Source organism: Rhinolophus ferrumequinum, chromosome 17 (assembly GCF_004115265.2).
Source record: "Rhinolophus ferrumequinum isolate MPI-CBG mRhiFer1 chromosome 17, mRhiFer1_v1.p, whole genome shotgun sequence".
Lineage (NCBI taxonomy): Eukaryota > Metazoa > Chordata > Mammalia > Chiroptera > Rhinolophidae > Rhinolophus > Rhinolophus ferrumequinum.
The window spans coordinates 63547642-63569456 of NC_046300.1; the positions used below are offsets into that span (position 1 = coordinate 63547642).

Consider the following 21815-nt stretch of genomic DNA (forward strand, 5'->3'; position numbering starts at 1 on the left):
CTTTGTATCCCAATACTTTATGGAAAACTGAGTAGTGTTTAGCAACTACAGCCTTCCAAACAAAGAATACAAAACTGTGTGTCTATTTTTGCCTTCCTTGCTAGTGAATGATGACTTCCTAATTAATTAAATTCCACCCTCAAATTATATTGCGTAGGTCCTTCCTTACCTGAGCTCGTCATTTTGTCTTCCTCCTTCGATCTTTCCTTCCTTCGATCTTTCCTTCCTTCCTTCGATCTTTCCTTCCTTCCTTCCTTCCTTCCTTCCTTCCTTCCTTCCTTCCTTCCTTCCTTCCTTCCTTCCTTCCTTCCTTCCAGTAAATATTTATTGAGCACTTACTATATGCCAGGCACTGAGAATAAAATAAATACAAAGGATCCTGTTCTCAAGGATAAAAGACACTTGAGCAAATAAAATGATTACAAGTTGGATTTAGTCTTATAAAAGAAAGGAACAAACATTTGCTGAGAGAATAAAAAACAGAAGTGGGTGTTTCTACCTTAGGTCTGATGGGCAGGGAAGACGTCCCTGGGAAAGAAAGGTAAAAGCTGTACGCCCTCACCTGAAGGTGAGAGGAGCCGGCCATGATAAGGGCCCCATGGAGCAGGCATTCTGTCCTCCATCCCAGTGACCACCGGTGACGAGCATGTGTGTGTGAGTTTGGGGTTTTTCTGGTGTGAGCCCCTGAAAAGCTGACCTTCTTGTATCTTCACTTTTGTCTTCGGCACAGCACTGAAAACAGTGTGTCTTACACGGTGGGTGAATCAATAAATGTTTGGGTTGCAGGGCCTTTCGGTGGCATCTTGCTCTTCCCCCCCCCAGAATGTCAGCTTAATGGCATGTGGGGAGAAGAGGGGATGCGTTTGTTACTCTAAAGGGTACTCTGCATTTTATAACCATTTTCATGGAACTCTTTTAACTACCTCATAATAAGGCTTTCAATGAACATTAAAAACATATCTATAGAAATTCCACGTGAATGCTTTAAATAATTAAATTGTATAAGTAAAGGTTTCTTCATTCAACGGATAACGGGAACTTACATTCTTGGGTGTTTTCCTGGCACTCTTAGGGAGATAATTTTAATTTAAGATATATAATATGTAATTATACACATTGTAATATATATTACTAGTTCCCAGGCCTGCCTTTGCATTAGACTTTTAAGAGAATCTTTAAAAAAAAAAAAAGAATTCCAAACCGTATCCCTGGAGAGTTTCATTCAGTTGTTGTTTTGGAAAAGATCCATGACATTTATGCTTTTAAATCTCCTGAGTTGATTTTGAGGAGGTGGTGTGTCCCCAGGTGCTTCTGATAGGAGTACAGGTTTGGGAGCCATTGGCTGGGATCACAACAAAACAAGTGAAGACCGGGTAGAAGCTTCCTCGATGGTGTAGGAGCCAGTTACTGGGTCCGTGGAGCACTGGGCACCTCCTAAGCCCTCAGATGTTAACTGTCTTCAGGCTGGTGAGCAAAAGTGTGAGCTTACTGAAAAGAGCAGGGACTATCGAAAGAAAAGATACAAGAAAATTGTGTGCTTTGGGGGCAATAAAACATTTGAGACTCAAATAAACTATGTCGAATTCTGACTGTGATAAGGCAGTGGTTCTCCTTTTCTTCAGCTGGGTTTTGGACAGGTTGATAACAAGTAACACCTCTTATCTCTCCTCTAACCCATTCAACATAGAGATTGAAGTTTTCCTTCCAAAAAGATCCCAAGGCCCAAATTTAGTATCCAAAGAACAAGTTGGCTCTCTCTTGGATGGCTGACAGTTTTAAGTTCCATTTTAGTCAAGGTCATAGAAAAAGTCAGTGAGAATTCTGGTGATTCTAGCTGATTTGCTGGAATTTGGGACACAGAGGAGTAATTAAGATTTGAAATGCGTTAGAGTACAAGTAATATTTGGACTTTGCATTCAGTGTTCATTTTGTAAAACATGATTTTTCCTTTTCCTCCATTGTCATGTCTTAGTTTGTGTTTAAATTTAGGGTTTGTGTATTTATATAGGGGTGTGTGTATGTGTATATACATGTGCACATATATTTGTATATGCACTTAGGATATTCATCTGAATAGAACAAATGTGCACGAAAGAGTTGCTCACACATTGTAGGTGAATTCATTTTGAAGACATTTATTGAACGTCAACAGTGGACTGTTTATTCCACGAGGTTCTAGGGATGCGATGGTAAACCAGACAGACATGGTTCACGCTGCTCAGAAGACATTTGTTGAATAATTGGGTGACTACTCGAGGACCGGTATTTCAGTGTTGGGGAAAAGGATGTAATAGTTCATGAATTTTGTAAATGGTGGCAGAAGTACACATTTAAGTCAAGCTTTGGCCCATTTGCTGGTGGGTATCCCAGTGCTGTGTCCGAGAAGATTCTTGAAGCGCACTGGTTATTACAGAACTGTCTAAAATACCATTTAGAAGTTGAACACATGCCCCTGAAACATAATTTTGTTTAAACATTTATGGTCAGTAAATAGCTTTCTTGGGGTGGTGGATTGTTTAGCATAAAAAAGCCAGGCAACATCACTGTCTGAACTTGCCACAGGAGCATTTGGGACCACGTTGTGTCCCCTCCTGTAGTGGCTGGAATTGTTACCATTGGTTTTATGCTCAACACTTGAGAGCCCATGGAGAGCCCAGATTTTTCCTGTGTGTGAGCATGTAATAAATCAGGGTTTCATTTCTAAAACATAGCTGGGTACCTCGTAACGTAATGCAGTTATAAATAGTGCCCAAGGCGGAGAGAGTCCTGCTCTGGCTTTTTAAAAATAATCCTGTAAAGGTCCTGATATAATCATTTCTTGCCCTTTCTATTTTCCTTGATCTTCCACTTTCTCTATTTCTGGTCAGTGTGAATCCAGGATAACCGGCCCAACCAGAACAATAATCATAAGAGCTATTTTTTAACTGAGAGCTTTACTATATGTCAGAGAGTGTGCCAAACACATTACATATACATCTTCATTTCTAACAATGAACTGTGGGGTAGCTACTTAGCATTTACCCTTTTTCGAGTGAAAAAACTAGGGAACAGAAAGTTTAGTAATTTGCACAAAGTCACAGTTAGTAAGTGATGGAATTTCAGCCTGGATAAGTTGACACCAGAACCTGTGTTGTTAATTTTTTTTTATTATTAAATTATTGGGTTAATTTTTATGTCATATTGCGCTAGAGGCAGGAAGGAGAGCTGGGGTAGTTTGGTACGGCCGATAGTGTGGCCTTGTCATCTTCTGACCGCAGTACCAGCGCGACACCTGGCATGTAGGAAGTGCCCGTAGCCGTTGTTCGTGAATGCAGTTGTTGTCTCAGGGACCTGGATTCCCCACTCCACCCCCACTCTTCTCACTATGGTCTTTAATTTAAGCCGTCATTGGCCCACGTTTCTCTCCATCCCTGCTCTCCTCCCTGCCTCCACTCATGAGCTATCAGTGCCTCCCACCAGGACCTTGCAGTAGCCGATCTTGCCCCTTCTCCAGTTGGTTCTCAAGGTGGCAGTGAGAGTGACCCTTCTCAAAACTCAAATCGCCCCCGCTTAGAACCTCTCCATAGTTCCTGCTCATCTTGAATCAAAATCAGCTGCTTTTCCCAGATCCTGCCTGTTCTGGCCCTTGTTGCTGCCTTGATCTCGTGGGTACCACGCTTTTCCTGTCTTCTCTGTCCTCCAGCCACAGTGGCTCTTCCTTCTAACTTCCCACCCAACGGTTTTGCAAACGCTGTTACCACTGCTCAGAAGAATTCTTCCATGTCCCCCTTCGAGCCTCCTAACTGCTCACCCCACTCAGATCTCAGCCCAGAGCGCGCTGCCTTAGAGGAAGCCTTTCCTGACCCGTACAGTTGAAGCTTTCCCAGCTTCCTGTAGTAGGTGCCACATGTCTTGTTATGTATTTGTGTGATTATTTAACATATTTCTTACTCTAAGCTGTAAACTCCAAGAATTGAGGCAGTGCTTGGGTGTTCCATAAATACATATTAAACGAAAGAATGAATGAATGAAAAATGAACAAAGAATAAAAAGAGCCAGAAATAGCTTGTCTGAGACTCCTGGGTGGATGTTTCCTATTATTAAAGGGAAGCTGAAAAAAGATAATTTCATTATATTCTGGAATTTGAGTTGACTATAGCATAGAGGTCACATTGTTTTCCAACCATTTATTGGGAGACAAACTCTTGGGCACAGGGAGGTAAAGTAACGTCCCCAGGGTACACAGCTGGTCAATGTCAGATGTCTTTGTTCTGAGCTTTGAATTGTATGCAGAGAGAAAGAGACATACTTTCCTAACTGCAGGACCTCTTCTGTGGGCTGAGTATATAGGAGTTGCATCAATATTTGATAATATTGATGTCATGTTGGAATTTAAAGAGCCTTTTAAAAACACGTATTTTTGTTGTTGTTTTTTCTTCTTGTATACCAGTGCGTTCAGAATTTAATTGGATGGCAGTCTAAGAATGCACCGATTTATGGCCTAAAGATGTGTGTGTCCTAAAAGGTGGTACCCTCAAGAAGCAGCAGCCTGCATGGCTCCCCCTGGGACTGGGCAAGCGCAGCACTCCTTAGGTTCTGGGGGTCTGGGGTGAGGGATGCTGCCGATCTCTAGCCTGTCAGCAGGACAGCATGTTCCTTTATCAAGCTCCAGTTCCAAAAATGCCTGTAAACGGATGCAGAGCAGCTAGAGGTGTGTGATGAGCTGATGCCCGAGATCTCCCCAATCGAGAAGGGGCACGAGCAACCCCACAACCCTCCTTGATTCTGGGACTCTATTAAGTGTTAAAAATTCACCGGTATGTGAAATTACCTCTCCTTTCAAGTCCTAGTAATGCGCGGCTGCTAAGCCTCCCGCACCTGCACTCGGGAGGGCTAAGTAAGCATCCGGAGGGGCCCGCCTGCTGCTGGTTGGTTTCTGGCCGTGCCGGTGCCGGGTCCTTGCGGAGCCCCCTTTGCAGTGTGAGGCAGCATTTTTGTCCTGCAGGTACAGTAGGTACTGGATTAAACAGGTCTGCTGTTGCAGACAGACACCAGGCACCTTTCTAGCAGGAGCTGTGTTTGGATTGGAGTTTCCAGGGCCTTATCAGGAGCCACCCCTAGTGACACAGCCAGTGCCAGAACTAACTTTGACTTTCAGTCTTCGCCAAGGGCTTGCAGACACCTTAAAGGAAAAAAGATGGAGGCGCTGAGAGTTCAGATGTTCATGCCCTGTGCCTTTGAAAGCTTGTATCTGTAAGTGAAGTTTTCTTCTGGAAATAAGCCCGGGACCACTTAACAGGAGGGATTTTTTTTTTTAATTTCTTTTAAGGGGGAGGACAGCGAAAGGGAAGGTTTTATTGGGAGTTAAAAATATTGGAACTGTTACTCTATGACTGTGGCTTTAATCAGTCTGAGCTGTAACCTCCAGGAGGTGGATATGACAAGGAGAACAACTAATGTGTGGAGGCTAGCCCCTTAGCTTTGCCTTTTTGTTGAAAATTGAATGTTGGTCTTAAATTAATAATGCCAAAAAAACGACTGCTTGAAAAATCTGAGAGCAGAGCTTGATTTATGATTACAAGGTAGACTGCAGTCCAGCTTTGTTATGAATTAGAAAAGGATTTTCTTCAGGAGAAAGAGTGTGCTTAGTAGTAACATTTGTCAAAACTGTCCCATTGCAGACACTTTGGATGGTGGCTTTCTCCTATTTTTTTCTGCCTGTGGAATAGTAGCAGTAACATTAATAAGTGTCTCTTTGGCATTTCTGTATATTGATTTTTTTTCTCTTTGAGAGGAAAACAAAATGTCCAAACATCAGAATCTTCTGCCCAGCATGTAAATATAGAACAAGTTTGAAATTGTCAGTTTCAAAGAAATACTAAAATGGAGAAATACTAAATGGATGACAGCTCTCCCTACCTCCTCTAACATTTACTTTCAATGTTAGATGATAAGATTTGAAAACAGTGCTAAAAGCTGTGTCCCTAAGTGAATAGGCATTCAAGCAAATCAACTTATGCAAAAGCCACCTCTGGAGCTTAATAATTATTTACTGAATGTTCCTGGGTCATGAGAGAGGTTCTGATTAAGCCAGAAAAGCATTATGTTCAGCAGCTTGTGAAGGTGTGTTTAAAGACGACAAGAATAATGGAAAAATACTAAATGTAGCAGAACTATTTTGAGAATGTGATTCTTAAAAAAAAAAAATTCCCACGAGTTTAAGTGTGGTTAAAATTCTTAATGTTCAGTAGATACATCTTTAAAAGGTCTTAGAGATGCTTTTAAAATGATTTCTAATTTCCTGTGCTATTTTTGCAGTACTGAGTTTGCTTTTATAGATTTTTTATCTGTATTTCATTAAAACAGTATAATTAATTATCTCTCTAAAATGATAGAGCATTTTTATGAACAAAGTATATATAATTATGTATTTAAAATGTCATCGTGCTAGAAATGTTATAAATTTCTCCTTTGCCAATCAGATAATAGGGAGATGATAGTCACTCCTTAGGATTCATACCCTATAAGAATGTCCTCTATAACTTAATCATTTTTAAAATAATTAATTTTAAACAAATTAATGGATGTCATGAATGGCTAAAACATATCATTCTGATGCAGTATAAGGACAGTGGTGATATCCCCCTTGAATGTACACCCAAATTAATTCTTAATTTCAACTACTTTTGCTTCATTATTTTGAATTGTGTGTTCTGGATAACTAAACTACTTGCCATAGGAATGTGCTTCCCTTATAAACTCAGAATGAAATTCGTAGCACATATCTGTGACAAAACTTGTTCACTGAGCTGTCGTTGCCTATGAACTTCTTTGTGCCTGTTCTTTTAAGGAAGGCACACACTGTGAATTAATTGTCTCTTTTGTACTGTCCTCTAGGAAAGCAAAGAAACACTGCAGTCCAAGGCACCATTCTAAAAGTTTTGGCTTCCTAGAAAATAACTTATCAGTTTTCACTAGTTTTGAGATGCTAACACGCTCAAAGGATGCCAGTGCAGGATTTAAAACACAGTCGAGAAATATTCATTGCCTAACTTTTTAACTTATTGTCTACATGGCCACTATTCTAAGTATCTTACCTGTATTAATACGTTTAATTCTCATAATTGCTCTGTGACAAAGGTATTTTTTGCTACCTCCATTTTGCAGATGAGAAAATGGAGGTTTGGGTAGGTTGAAAATCCTGCTCAAGTCAGATAGCTGAAAAACGATAGAGCCAGGATTTCAACCTAGGTTTTCTGGCTCTAGGGCTTATGCGTCTCTCTGTTATGTTCTGTGGATTTTCATTTAAGATACTGAAGAACTGATGTTTCTTCACCTGCCTTTTTATTGATGGGTTTCTCCAATGCCTAGATTTCTGAATTACCCAAACTATAACTACTTTCAGCTTTGAGGGGCCACGTATGCTTCAATACTACAGTATTTATCTATGAAATGTATTTCCTTGTGTCTAATTCACTATTGATTAAGGCAACTGTTTGGAAAACTCTATTAAATATATACATTGATTATAAGATCTGTTCTGACTTGGAAAGTCTTAAAATGTGGAGGCAAAGTTCGTTTAGAATTGAGGAAATACAGTAAGTCTCTAGAGTTCTGCTCTCCTTGGAAAAATGTGTTCTGTGTCACTGGATGATTTAAGCAAATGGCTTGATTAAAGTTCTTTCAACACTGAGGTTCTAGTGTTATTTGATTTTCTGAGGTGGGGTATTTGTTAGCATAAAGGCACCAAATTTGCCCATTGAAGAAATAGTTATTTCATCCTACTATGTGCCAGATATTCTTCTAGGTGCTGGGTAATCTATATGTGAATAAAACATAAAAACCCCTGTCCTCATGAACCTGGTTCCACCAGGTCATGAAGGACCAGGTGTATTCCAGCTCCATCCTTATGTTCTGGGTCCCATCCTCATGGTCCAATAATGGCTGCTGGAGCTCCAGCCATTACAGCCAAATTCAGGGGACATGATGGCAGATGGTTCAAACAGTGGTATATATCTTTAAGGAGAATTCCTGGAAGTACCACATGACATTTCTGCTTAAATCTCATTGGCAAAACTTAGGCATGAAGTCAGTCTAACTCCTGGAAAGCTGGGGAATGTTGTAGGTGGCAGTATACCAGCCAAAACAAGGAGAAAACGGGGGAATGGATACTAGATTGGCTGAGTTGAAGCTCTCAGGCTGAAACTTTGATAATTTTTTTTTTCTTTCCAGAATAGCTGATAGTTTCTAAACTGTCACAAAACCAGCTGTGGTATACCAGAGCACATCAAACTGGCTTAAGCAAAAATGGAGATTGATGGGCCCTTGCAAATCCATATCCAGGGTTATAAAGGGTTCAGGGTTGGTTTTATTCAGATGCTTACTGTCTCCAAACATTGGCTCTTTGTTCTTCCTTCTTTTCAGTTCTCTGTTCTCTCTTTTAACTCGCATTACTGTTGCATCTAGTTTGGCTTTTTATATATATTTTTTCTGACAGATCCAGGAAGTTCCAGATTTATATTTTGCATTTTACCAACTTTCCAAATCTTAGTATAAAGAGAGTTATTTTACCCCAGTAGTTCTGGTTAAAGGCATAGGGCTGACTCTTATTGGTCCATCTTGGAGCAAAGCCCATTTAATGCACATGCTGATTGGGTAAGCCTGGGGTGTGTTTCTGTGTCTGGAGTTACCGTGTTTCCCCGAAAATAAGACCTAGCTGGACCATCAGCTCTAATGCGTCTTTTGGAGCAAAATTTAATATAAGACCCGGTATTATTTTAATATAAGACTTGGTATAATATAATGTAATGTAATGTAATGTAATGTAATATAATATAATATAATATAATATAATATAATATAATATAATATAATATAATATAATGTAGTATAATCTGGGTCTTATATAAGACCCGGTCTTAAATAATTTTTGCTCCAAAAGACGCATTAGAGCTGATGGTCATTCTAGGTCTTATTTTCGGGGAAACGCGATAGTAGCACCACCATAACCTCATAAACTGCAAGTGAGGAGGCTGGTTTTTCAATGTAAACTCAGGGTACTTTACCAAAGAAGTGGGGCAGGATCCTGGGCAAGTATAAATAACGTGACCGCCATAAATCATTACTACTATTTGTAAAGCTGCCTCCTACTCCATGACAAGTGCACCCACTCACTGCTCCTGAGACCATAGTTCATACTTTTGTCTTCATTTCCACACAGTATTGCAAATTTGGTAGATATTTCTAGATATGCAGTAATTATTAAGTGATGGCAGTCTAAGGCTTTTGAATCGTCTGACCTGTTAGGATGTCTAGACAAGTAGACAGAGCATACCTTATGCCTGGGGCAGTTATTTGAGTAAGGCTAGTAGGACTTTCTGTCTTTAAAAAGACCTTTCCAGTTTCTTTCTTGCTGATGTCTGAATTCTGTCATTAGATTGTCAGAGTTTTGGATAAAAAATTCTTCCTTTTAAAATACTCTAGATGGGGTATCATACCATGCCGTATCAATTATGTACACCTTATTGGGGAAGAATTTTTCCAAGCTGTTAAAAACATGGCTGCTGGGTGAGAATGGGATTCCATAGTAAGCAAGAATTCTAGAGTGTGGTCTAGTGAAAGAAAGCTTGATATGAAAGACAGAAAGCTTGAGTGTGGAGCACCTCCGCTTCATCTGCTTTATAACCTTTTGATGGTCTGACTCTGAGAGACAATTTCTTGAAGGGAATTGAGTGTTAAGTATGTAACTACTTAGAGTTGCATCTGTGGAAAATGGAGATCATTTCTGGTCATAAAATGAGGAAAATATCTTGGGTGAAAATATCTTTTAGTGAGAGATGGACATTCCCCTTAGTTGGAATGTACAAATGTGTGAAACTTTCTGGGAGTGCTGAAAAAAACCAACTTAAAAAAAATCTGATGAGGAGAATTGCCTAGAAGAACACTGTTCATATACTACAAATATTTTTGGTAAAGAATTTTTTTTCAAGCAAATTCTCAACATATTTTTATTTTATTTATAAATTGTATAAATGTGCCACTGTACTGATATTATATTACATTATACAACATGTACAAAAATGAAAAATAAAAATGATGGATAAAGTATATATTATCATCATTACATTTACAAAGTGAATACTTTGGAAGAACTGGAAGATTAAGATAATGGAAGTGCTGATCATTCAGAAATGTTAGTATCATTTAAAAAGATACTAAGTCTGACAATTAAGTCCACGAACTTGCCACTGTGTACTTTACATTGGCAGCACTGTACAAACAGCTCAGTAAGGTTTCATAACCTTGGTGTATCAGTATCTCACAGCTGTGTTCGTGTCGACGTGTGGCGGTGTCTTGCTGAGTGGCATTCATTACTGTTGTTGTTTTCGTGTGCTGTCACGAGAATGCTTGAGCTTGAGTTGGAGCAACAAACAAACATTAAATTTCTTGTTAAACTTGGCAAGAGTGGAAGTGAAATGAGGGACATGTTAGTCCAAGTTTATGGGGATAATGCCATGAAGAAAACGTCAGTGTACAAATGGATTAAACGTTTTTCTGAAGGGAGAGAACGTGTCACTGATGAGGAGAGGTCAGGGCAGCCAGTAACAAGCAGAACTGATGAAAACATTGCAAAAATTCATTGATTTGTGTGTCAAAATCGTCGGCTGACTGTGAGACGCATAGCAGACCAAGTAAACATCAATAGAAAAACAGGAAAATCTCAGCTGGAAACCTTGGCATGAGAAAGGTGTGTGCAAAAATGGTCACAAAGGAGCTCAGCGATGAACAAAAGCAAAGTAGAGTCAAAGTTTGCCAAGACCTTTTGGAGAGAAAAGACGATGTTTTGGGCCGTGTTATCGCTGGTGATGAAACAAGGGTGTACCAATACGACCCTGAAACAAAGCATCAAAATACACAATGGAAGTCAGCCAATTCTCCACGACCAAAAAGTTCCATCAGTCCAAATCAAGAGTCAAAACGATGAGCTGACCTCTTTTGATGTCAGAGGGATTATTCATTGTGAATTTGTACCAACTAGACAAACGTTAACCAAGTTTACTATTTGGAAGTGCTGAAAAGGCTGCGCGAAAAAGTTAGACGACCTGAACTTTTCACTAACAATTCATGGATCTTGCATCACAACAATACATGCCACTGTCTGTGAGGAAGTTTTTAGCCAGTAAGCAAATAACTGTACTGGAACTGATCTGGCCCCCAGTGACTTCTTTACCCAAAGATAAAGGAAATATTGAAAGGAAGACATTTTGATGACATTCAGGACATCCAGGGTAATAGGACCACAGCTGTGATGGCCATTCCAGAAAAAGAGTTCCAAAATTGCTTTGAAGAGTGGACTAGGTGCTGGCGTCAGTGCATAGCTTCCCAAGGGGAGTACTTTGAAGGTGACCATAGTGGTATTCAGCAGTGAGGTATGTATTATAGCACGGTTTTCTAGGATGAGCATGCAAACTTAATTGGCAGATCTCGTGTATCCATTTACCAACTCTTACTTCGGTGATTTGGGCACTTTGGAGGCACTTTTAAAAGACAACTGACAGAACATACATTTCTATAGATTCAGCCTACATGTCTCTTTTACTCATGATGAAGTAGTTGTGATGTACCATAAAGATCATCGACAATTTCTGCATTGACGTTTGTGTCTCTTTGGGTTCATAGCCCATTTGGCAGAGCTGAGTAGTCCTCTCCATTCCATTCCATTCCATTCCACACGTTGATTTCCCTATCGGAAGGACTCTTCAGAATTCTTGGCAGGCTCACTAGAGGCGAGGAAGGGAATGTGAATTTCCTCAGACATGGAAGAAAGTGTTCTGGTCTACGAATCAGAGATGTGGGCTCATGTATCAGCTCCTACTAAACAAGTGGGTGATCTTGGGTGTTTGCCTGTTAATTTCCAAACTTGGCCAGGCATGAGAATCAACTGCAGAATTCTTGTAGACATATTGATTCCTGGGACTTACCTCAACTGAAATCAGTTTCCAGGGGTGGAGACTAGGCATTTTGAGTTTAGACAGAGGACTCTGCTGATTTTGTGGCAGCCAGCGTTTTGTATCTGGAAACCCCTGTAGCTTAACCTAACCATGACATCGCTTTCACACCTGTACTTAGTGAATAATATTGTGTCTTTCTGTGGGCACAGTAGACGTCAACCATTGTGCCTTCCTGGACAGAATTACATTGTACCCTAGTGTCGGCAAATGGTAGGCTTTGAGTTCTATCAACTGAATGATTATAATGAAGAGTAATTTTTCCTGGAGAAAAATGCTAGGATTTTTACTTTATGGCTCATGAAATAATTGCAGGATAAATGATCTTCTCTTTCCACTCCTGAAAAACTTTGTCAAGTTCTCTGAATTAGAGAAGGGTTGCCGAAACCTTAAAAGGTGTCTCGGCTATGGTCCAAACTTGCATATAGACTTACACAAAACTGCTTCCTTGCTCAGGAAAGAAGTAGCATATTCATAGTTTAATATTATTTTTTTAATTACTAATTTTTTAACTCTGTTCCAGTTTATTGGACTATGTTCCACTCATCGTGCTTAGCTTTTTACATCTATGACAAATTTTAATCCTTATCACAATACTGACAGTCAGATGTGTTATATTAAACACTTTATAAATAAGGAAAATTGAAGCTCAGAGGTGATGGTCATGGTTACAGGTTAGTAAATGGCAGAGCTGGGTTCTGCCTGAGGAAACGAAGAGAGGAAATGCAAGGAAAAGTTTACTAGCTCCTTCAGCCTAGAGACTAAGTTTCACCCTACAACCGGTTTCCTATCCTGTGTGACCCTGATGTGGAGACCAGTGACTGCTCCATGAGGTCTAGTGCAGAAGTTTGGCATCACTGTCAAAGGTGAGCTGTGCTCAGGCCAACATTGTCTGGATGCTGGGGTAATGGATTTAGTGGAATTTCTGATATACTTAAGTGGTGAATGAGGGCAGTGGAATTAACTATTTGAATTTAGGAACATATCAGATAATTTGGAGCACATGTCCACATACCTATACCATCACAGAGAAGGCAGAAGCTTTGAAGGTTAAAAATATCAATTCAGCCATCGAGGTAGGAACTCAGGTCACGTGTAGTGGCTACCTGGTGTTCACAGTCCAGCAGCTGGATTGAGCCCTTTAACGCCTAACGTTAACTCAGTCAACACCGTACCTTTCGGGGAGCTTCTGGAGAGGCTCAGGTGGGTAGAGTGGTTCGTTTCAGGTCACTGCTCAGCAGTGACTGAGCTGGATTTGAGCCCAATTCACGGCCATTCTTCTGGGGCCACTGTTGAGCGATTCCCAGTTCTCAGGCAGTTGTGTCTGGTGTCCCAGTAAAGGCATCTGCCTCTTCTGCAGTTGGCTGTCGCAGGGTGATTTCTTACTGTGAGGTGTGTATCTTCCCACATGGAGCTAGATAAATCATATACTCTAGATAATTGACTTAATTTTAAGACATCTCATAAAAATTATATGACCGTGGCTAAACTCTATGATATTAGAATCCAGGTATTCCCAGCACCTGGCTGAGAGGAAACACTCAATAACTATTTGTTGAATAAATGACCTTTACATAATCTGATTAAAAGGAATCAGACTCATGGAATTAGGATGATCTAATGCAGATCGAGTTTCCTGGATCCTGGATGAGTTCAGTCAGCTTTTAAAATTAAATACATTTGGACAGCCTCCTTGCTTACCATGAGTGACTTCAGGATCAGGACCTCATTTTAAAAATAAGCGTTGTGGCCACCTGTAATGTTCACATAAACCTCAATTTTGAGTTTAAAACGTTATGCTCATTTGTCTTGATAACAATTGTAAGTGTATATATCTTCATGTTTGTCTATAAGGTAATAATTGCAGATTCAATTATTTCTAAAAGAAAGGGATGTTTAAAAGATTGAAAGTAAAGCTGAGAACTGGGAGTCATAACGCCATAGAAATATCCCCCAGGGAGTATGTGTAATGAAGTGACTGCAGTCTTCCTTTGCACTTTTTTGGGGGGGAAGATTTATTAATAATGTCAATTAGTGAGCGCTGCTAGATTTTCTTTCGTGGGGTTTCCATTTATTTGTGTGGGTCTACTGTATAAATATGTATTTTTTTCCTGATGGGCTATTTCAGTAAATGCTTTAAATGATATTGTTTTCGACTTGAAACTCTCATGCCTTGATGTGGTTGATAACTAGTGATTTTAATTTAAGACGTCTGGAGAATGTTTTACTGTTAATTGAAAGGATTTTCCCCCAAGTATCACAGCCAGTGGCTTGCCTTGAGCAGCTAATTAGTGCGATTATTCCACAGCTGCATTTGCTACAGCACAAAGGTTTGCTCCTGTTTTTATCAAAAGGATCAGCCTCTCTGGGAATGTTTTAACCTGACAGGCTTTGAATACTTAGACCTTTTATTTATTTATTTATTTTTAAATGGTCCCTCTGCCCCCACCCTTCTTTTCTGGTTTTGGAAAGGACATTTTAGTTTTGAACACATACTCAAAGTAGGAAAGTGCATTTTCTTTTGATGCTGTTTTAGAGCTTTACCACGTGAATAGATTATTTTGAGTAATGGCCAGATATCTTTATGGTGTGGATGAGTACATGATACTAAAATCATAACAGGGTATCAATATTGTTCAATCTGTGTGTGTCTGTAAGCAATTATAAAGGAAAGAGGGTTTAATTCTTCAGGGATGCTGAACACTTCCAAGAGAATCCATGTGCTGGGTATCATCACTACTTTCCCATCCTGTTGTCAGAATATGCCTGTGATGGAGTCCAGTCTCCTTTCTTCTAGCCAAAGGGTGACTTTGATCACTCAGGTCATTTCTTCATGTTCTTAAATTAGTGGCATGTATTCTTGGGGGAGGGGGAAATCATTACGGCTTTATTTAGTTTATGGGGAAAAAAACTAAAAAAGAAATTTACCTGTAATTCCACTCTCACCCTGGCACTGTGATCATCTTTATACATTCCCTGCTAGTCGTGTGTGTGTGTTTGTGAGCACACACACACTTACTTACTTTAAATTAGAATGTAAATGTATTTTTGAATCCTACTTTTTAAATTTACTCTTATTACATGCATTTCTCACTTTGCTCTGTAGTTGTGAAATTAAAAAATGTACATTATCACATTCACGTATTATTCATATATTATGATTTACTTTTTAACCCATTTTATGCTTAAATCTTTTAAATAGTTTTATTTTTTAATAAATAAAAAATTATTTATTAAGGTGTAAAGCATTGTTGAGGTGTAATTGGCAAAAATTGTATATATTTAAGGTATATAACCTAATGATTTGATACACGTAAATATTGTGAAATGATTACAATCAAGCAAAATAACATGTCCATCACCTCACATAGTTCCGTTTCTTTTCTTTTTTGTAGTGAGAACAACTGGAGATGTCTCTTAGCACATTTCCAGTATATAATACAGTATTACTTGTATAGCCGCCATGCTATATGGTAGATCCCCAGAACTTATTCATCTTGTAACAGAAAGTTTGTACCCTTTAACCAACATCTCCCCTCATAATTTACTTAACCATTCTCATATTAGGGAGCAAATTTAGGTAGTTCAGAATATTTTGCAATTTGAAAATAGCTTTTTAATGATGTCAGGTTTTCTACATTTTGAATTATTTTCTTAGGAAAGTTGTCCACCAGTGAAATTTTTGGATCAAATTGTATGAACAATTTCACAGTTTTTGATGATATTGTTAAGTTGTTTTGTTAAAGGATTGTAATAATATATACTAGCAATGGCTCAGAGTAACATTATATTGTACTTTTTCATGTAGTGAACATTTTTTTAAGTTGGATCATACCTTGAATACTATTTGGCACTGGGTTTTCTAAGCTTATTGCGTTATGTAGTCTTTATTCAGAACAATAAATATATTTCTGTACCATTTCTAATGGCTCCATAGTATTACATTTTATGAACCTATCATAATTTACTGAAACAGTTTCCTGTGGTGAGTAATAAGTAAACTGCTAGTGTAGTTTTTATTATGTAGTTTTCTGGAACTGTGTGAGGGTGAAACATAAACATTTCTTCATTCTTTAGTATGTTTTCTTACCTGCAGAGTTTGACAGTTTCTATATTAAAGGAGATCATGAGGATGGTCAATGATTTAAAGGCTTTATTTTGCCTTTTGTTAGAAGGCAAAAATTTGTTAGAAGGCTTAGAGAAGGAAGCCAAAGGTACCTCTCTTTAAGAGTCACTTACATGGGGGTGAATATGTTTTCAAGTGGTACTTTTCTTTCTTTCTGTTTACAGAAAATGTTTTGCTAATGTTTTGTACTGCGTGCTCTAAACATATTTTTTAGAAAATGTTACTGCTAGACATAAGAAAAAACAATTATTTTCCGAATAATAATAATAGCAACAGTATCTGTTTAGTGTGCCAGTAGTTATACCTGGTGCTCATTGTACTAGGGATTTATGTGAATTCTTTTATTATTTTATTTAATCCTCACAAAATCCCTGTGAGGTAGAACTTTAAAATATAGTGATGTGACAGAAATTTTAAAAACAGCTCCCACTTTGGTAAATGGGTAATTGGGCAGAAAACTATTGTTATCCCTCTGTCTGGATATGGTAACCAAGGTAAAGAGAGGTGTAGCAACTTGTTGATGTTGTAGAGCTGGCAAGATCAGCAACCAAAACTGTAGTTAGGAAAACGAGGTCTTTTTTTCTTAACTTATGACTAGTGTTTAAGCATTTTAAATAATTTGGGGGAGAGTAAGTCCCTGAATCATTAGAAGTAGGCTTTATGGGGAACTCGCAGAGTGCATGTGGGAGAGGGCATAGCAACATGAATCGGAAGAAAAGATGGTACAAAGAAAACCGGGCGGAGAAGAATTGGGTTGTCAGATCCGCTTGTCTTCTGCCCACTTTCCAAAGTCTAAGGTCGAGTTCAGTGGTAACATTCTGGTCCAAATGTTTCTTTCATTAATGATTTTTACTTCCCAGATCTTAGAAAAATTTCCGCGTGACAAAATTCACCCTTTCTTTAAAGTGTCCTTCTGTGTTAGTAAACATTTTAGACATCTTTAGACAAGGAGTTTGGATAACATAGAAGTAGGTATTGGGTTAAACTCAGTTATCATAAAGCAAATCAAGCAGTCATTTTTCAGTGTGGAAATATGGGTGCCGTTATGATGCATTGCTTCTTGGTACTTTGTGTGGCAGCGCCATATTTGGTGGTGATGAGTAGTATATGTTATAAAATGTCAAAAAAAAAAAGGCCGTGTGATAAAAATGTCTAGATGTAATCAAGCTGATTTATTCTAATTCAACTAGTAATGACTTCAATCCTGTCACCTCTTGATTTTCAATTAGGTGCAATACTATTCTGCAACTTGATTATATTTGCACAGGCTCATTTCATAGTTCGCTGCAATTTAGGCTACCCCAAAATGCAAGTGAAGGGTCTTGTTAGGACTGAATGTGCGTTTTTGTGGTTTTCCCACAGCAGTTCCGAGGAGCGTCCTGGGGCCTCCAAGCCTCCGATAAGCTCCTCCAGTATGACATCACGCATCTTGCTACGCCAGCAACTCATGCGTGAACAGATGCAGGAGCAGGAGCGCAGGGAGCAGCAGCAGAAGCTGCAGGCGGCCCAGTTTATGCAACAGAGAGTGCCCGTGAGTCAGACGCCGGCCATAAACGTCAGTGTGCCCAGCACCCTTCCCTCTGCCACTCAGGTGCCCATGGAAGTCCTTAAGGTAAGTGAGTGTCACTCTTGCTGGTTGGGCCAAGCCCTCTTCCAGAACCTTTTCCATGTTCTAGGTGTTTTATTTCTCTGAATGTGTATTTGGTTTTAGCGACCTGTCAGTGCCAACACCGTTGGTTTCTCCACGGCTTTCTGTTTTAAGACAGATGCAAACTCGCGGTAAATTTAACAGTCACCTTCACTAAATGGAGGAAGAATGCTGATGCTCCAGGAAGAGTCACAAGTAGAAACAGGTGTCTGTTGTATAATGACATATCTTTCCCTCTTTCTTTGGGAAACTTTCAAAATGTACAAGTTAGTATCTAAAATGAGCCTCTTCTAATAACCTATATACATTGTCCCCCAATACACTCCATGGCCATTCTTTAGTTTTCTTCTTTATTAAGTAATCTTGGCTGTAGAATCTGATTTTCAGAAAGTCTCTTCAGATATAAAACTGTAGAAGAGTTTTCCACGCTTTAATAACTGGAGAGAGTTGTCTTTAACAGAAGAGTTGTCTGCTTTGGGTCTCTGATTTCTTGCTGGAGTAGAAGAAACTGCAGGAGCTTGTTAGTGTCATTCTCTCAGGGACATATAGCTTCCTAATTAGAGGGAAAATTGTAACAAATCTCAGAATAGAATTCCATCTCACACATGTGTCCTTCACATCACATTGGGGTGCATTCCTTGTTTAAAGATAAATATTCCAATTCTTAAATATGACTGATTCAAGGAAAGTTAAAAGGAAAGCAAGGGAACTTTCCATCTTAAAAAAAAATTTTTTAAACTCATTCACCTAATTGATTCATTCTGGAGTCCCGAGTGTTACTTTTCATTAAACAACGTGAACTTTACACACCGGTGATTAGTTGTTGATCTTTGCATTCATTCATGGGCTTAAAACAACATCTCCCTCTATTTCAAGTGGTTATTATGAAAGCAAATAGAGGGGATGATACGTTACAATTGGTAGCGATGTACTATCATTACCAGAAGTAGGAAAGAGATTTTTTAAAAAACAAATTTAAAATAAGTTGTTTTTTATTTGCAAAGACTTTTTTAAATGTAGTGATGAAATAATGAAATGCTTTCGAGGAAAAATCCATTGGAATTCTGTTAGGGTAACAAAGATTTGAATAGTGTAGCATAAAATTTTACTTTGATGTGATTGAAGTTCTGGATCTTGCCACAGTTAATTGATATTTTATTCCCATTCTTCCCCACCCCCCAAGTAAAGGCAAGTTTCCAGAGATTATATATTAAATCTTTCTGTTCTGCTTGGGTGAAGACTGACAATCACTAAGTTTTTATAGATTTAAGATTTAAGACAAATGGTTGTCTGCTGTTCACAGGAATCATAATTGTTTTGTCTATACTTTAGATTATTTAAAGTTATTTGAATTAAATAATAAAATGTGGAGAAATATGTCTGTTTTATTCACTGTAATAGTCAACTTTTTAAATCTGAAGGACAGATTTTAGGAGTGAAGACATGGGTTTGTGCTAGTCATGGTTTATGTCCAATTCAAAATTAACATTTGATACAGTGTTAAAGTATATTAATTGAAATCAGCATCCTATTAAGGCAGTTACAGCCATCTCATGGTGGGACAATTACCCAAAAGCAAATGTGTTGAAACATTGCCATATCATCTTAAAAATGGACATCATTCCTAAATGTTTTTAGCACTTAAAATGTTATCTTGAAAATGATTAAAATAAAAATCTATACTAAATGGCTTGAATAATATCCCCATTTTTCCACATGTGTTACTGTGTCCTGGTAATACTGGCTTGAGCTGCAATTCTCATTTTAGGTATGCCAGAAAAATGTCCAAAGTTAAAGCATGCACACACACACACACACACACACACACACACACAAAAATTTAGAACTGGGAGACTTAATCTAACTAAAAATGAGCAATTGATAAATTTATATTTCATGTTGAATATATTTGATCTCTTAGGTGTGCATTTATACTTTAGCTATATAAAGTAGTGAAATGTGTCATATAAATAAAGAAAAAGAATTATTGGCCTTTAGTTTTCTTCTTTATTAAGTAATCTTGGCTGTAGAATCTGATTTTTAGAAAGCAATGAGGATGGGTTCGATAGCTATTTAGACAAATTTTAGTATTCTTAAGTGAAAGACCTTATAAATAAAAATATATGATTTCATATGACATTCTAAGAAATTCAAATAACACATTTAAGGAGAGTATCATATAAGTGATTGCTTCAGAGACTTAAATTTGGGTACTTTATAAAAATAGTTTACCTATTATATTATTATTATTATAGAAAGGTAAGTAAGAGAAATGTCTTCTTTTTTTTCCCTTTAATCGTTTTTAAATCATAAGCATAATTTTATAAAGCAAATGGTTAATAGCAAAAAACAGTTAATCTGGACATGAATTTACATGTTTAAAGAATGAGTAATATCGAGTATACTAATTGAGTACATTATGATACAGATTACATTGAGTAAATATTTCCTCATAGTTAAGCCTGAGTAAATTCTTCATTTAATATTCAAAGATTTAAATTGCCAAAGTGGAACATACCTGCTTCTCAGTGAGGTAAGTGTGTGCAGACAGACATACTGGCAGGTGGTAGAGCATCTGGTTACATCTCATCATCGCCTCCTGGTCTGCAAGAACTTGATAGAAAATCACACACATGAGCTCAACACACCGACATTATGCTTATCCGGGGGTTGAATGACTGATTTGAAAAGCTAAATTAGTATTTGTAGGTTAATTCCTTTTTTTTTTTTTTTTAGCAGAGTTGTGCTTAAAAAATATGAAGCTTTACAAAGCATGTTTAAAAAATTGTTCACACCTTTAAGGAAACTTAAATCTAGTCTTTGGAATTAGTATTAGAGGTTGGAGATTTGCATTACTTATTCCTCCATTGTCATTGTTCAGTCTGTAAATTCGTGAACATTTGCAAGATCAGCCTCTGGTTTCTGTACTGATTTAATTAATTTATGGCTTTATTCTTATTATGGATTTCCATGTTGGGTGACCAGGGATAATTACTCTTATGGCTATATATTTAGGTGTTCGAGAGTTCCTCTGGGATTAAGAAGAGCCCTACTCAATTGGGTATTATAATTTAAGGATGCTTCTTTATCATAAATTAACCAGTACTTGGGGTGCGTAATGCAATTCTTTTGCAATACTGAACACACCTTGTGTTTCAAATTATGAATTAACAAAAAAGTTAGGAACCATTAGTGGAAGCGGTTTATTGTACAGGTGGGTTTGTTGACATCGGAGTCATATAAACCTGAGGTTTGAAATCTGATCCAGGTTCTTTCAAACAAAAGCGGGGGAATCAGGGATGGATCTTGTAGACACATGTCAGGTCTCACAGCTAAAGAAGCAGCTTTTCCCAGCCACTGTGTCGTCGCCACACACTCACCAGGCATGTCTTTGTGTTGTCCCCTCTGACACTGTTGGATTATAGGAGCACCTGGTCACTCAGACCTTGGACTGGCAAGTTCATCAAAACTTCTCTCCCCACTCCTTCCCACAACATAGACTCCGATAGTTTATAGCTTGAAATACTAGTTTATAGTTTGCAAACGTTTCTCTGTTTAGAAATTTGTAGGGAATTGTCAAGGGTTTCCCTCTCTATTGCCCTCCCTTCCTTCACCTTAGGATTTAAAAATTGAAAGCCAAGGGGTCGCTCTGGAATAGATTGTACACCGATTTTTAAACTTTAGGATATTTTCAGTACTTTGAAAGAATTTATTTTTGTATTTTTCCTTTTTTCCAAATCATCTCAGACAATCCAAAGAGTTGGGCAGATTGCTGCCGAGTTAGAAATGATGCTTGGTGTTCATCAAACACGGAAACACATTTTGTCAGGGTCTCTACATTGTAAACTGAATTTTCTTGGGTATTTATTTGGTGGTTATCTCCTAATGTGGTGTTCCATACGGATAGTTATTCTGGGGAGTCAGGATGGACGTTCTTCTTGTCACCCTGTCCTACACCTGACATTCCTTGAGATTTGGCTGGTATGCCAAGGGAGGATGATTGAATTGCTGGCCTTTCTCTATAACTTGTCACATCTTCCTGGTGTAGAATTTT

General features: G+C 38.2%; 1 protein-coding gene across 11 annotated transcripts in view; it reads left to right on the forward strand.

Annotated features, from left to right (window-relative positions):
* Positions 1–21815, forward strand: part of MITF (melanocyte inducing transcription factor) — a 206624-nt gene that overhangs the window by 111451 nt on the left and 73358 nt on the right. For 7 of the 11 annotated variants that reach the window (XM_033132661.1, XM_033132654.1, XM_033132657.1 and 4 more), the window contains exon 2: positions 17476–17725. In XM_033132661.1, coding sequence (XP_032988552.1) covers positions 17476–17725 — 250 coding nt within the window. Of the gene's footprint in view, positions 1–5126; positions 5233–17475; positions 17726–21815 lie in introns of those variants that run through there. The other 4 variants (XM_033132655.1, XM_033132658.1, XM_033132659.1 and 1 more) reach the window with 3 other exon arrangements.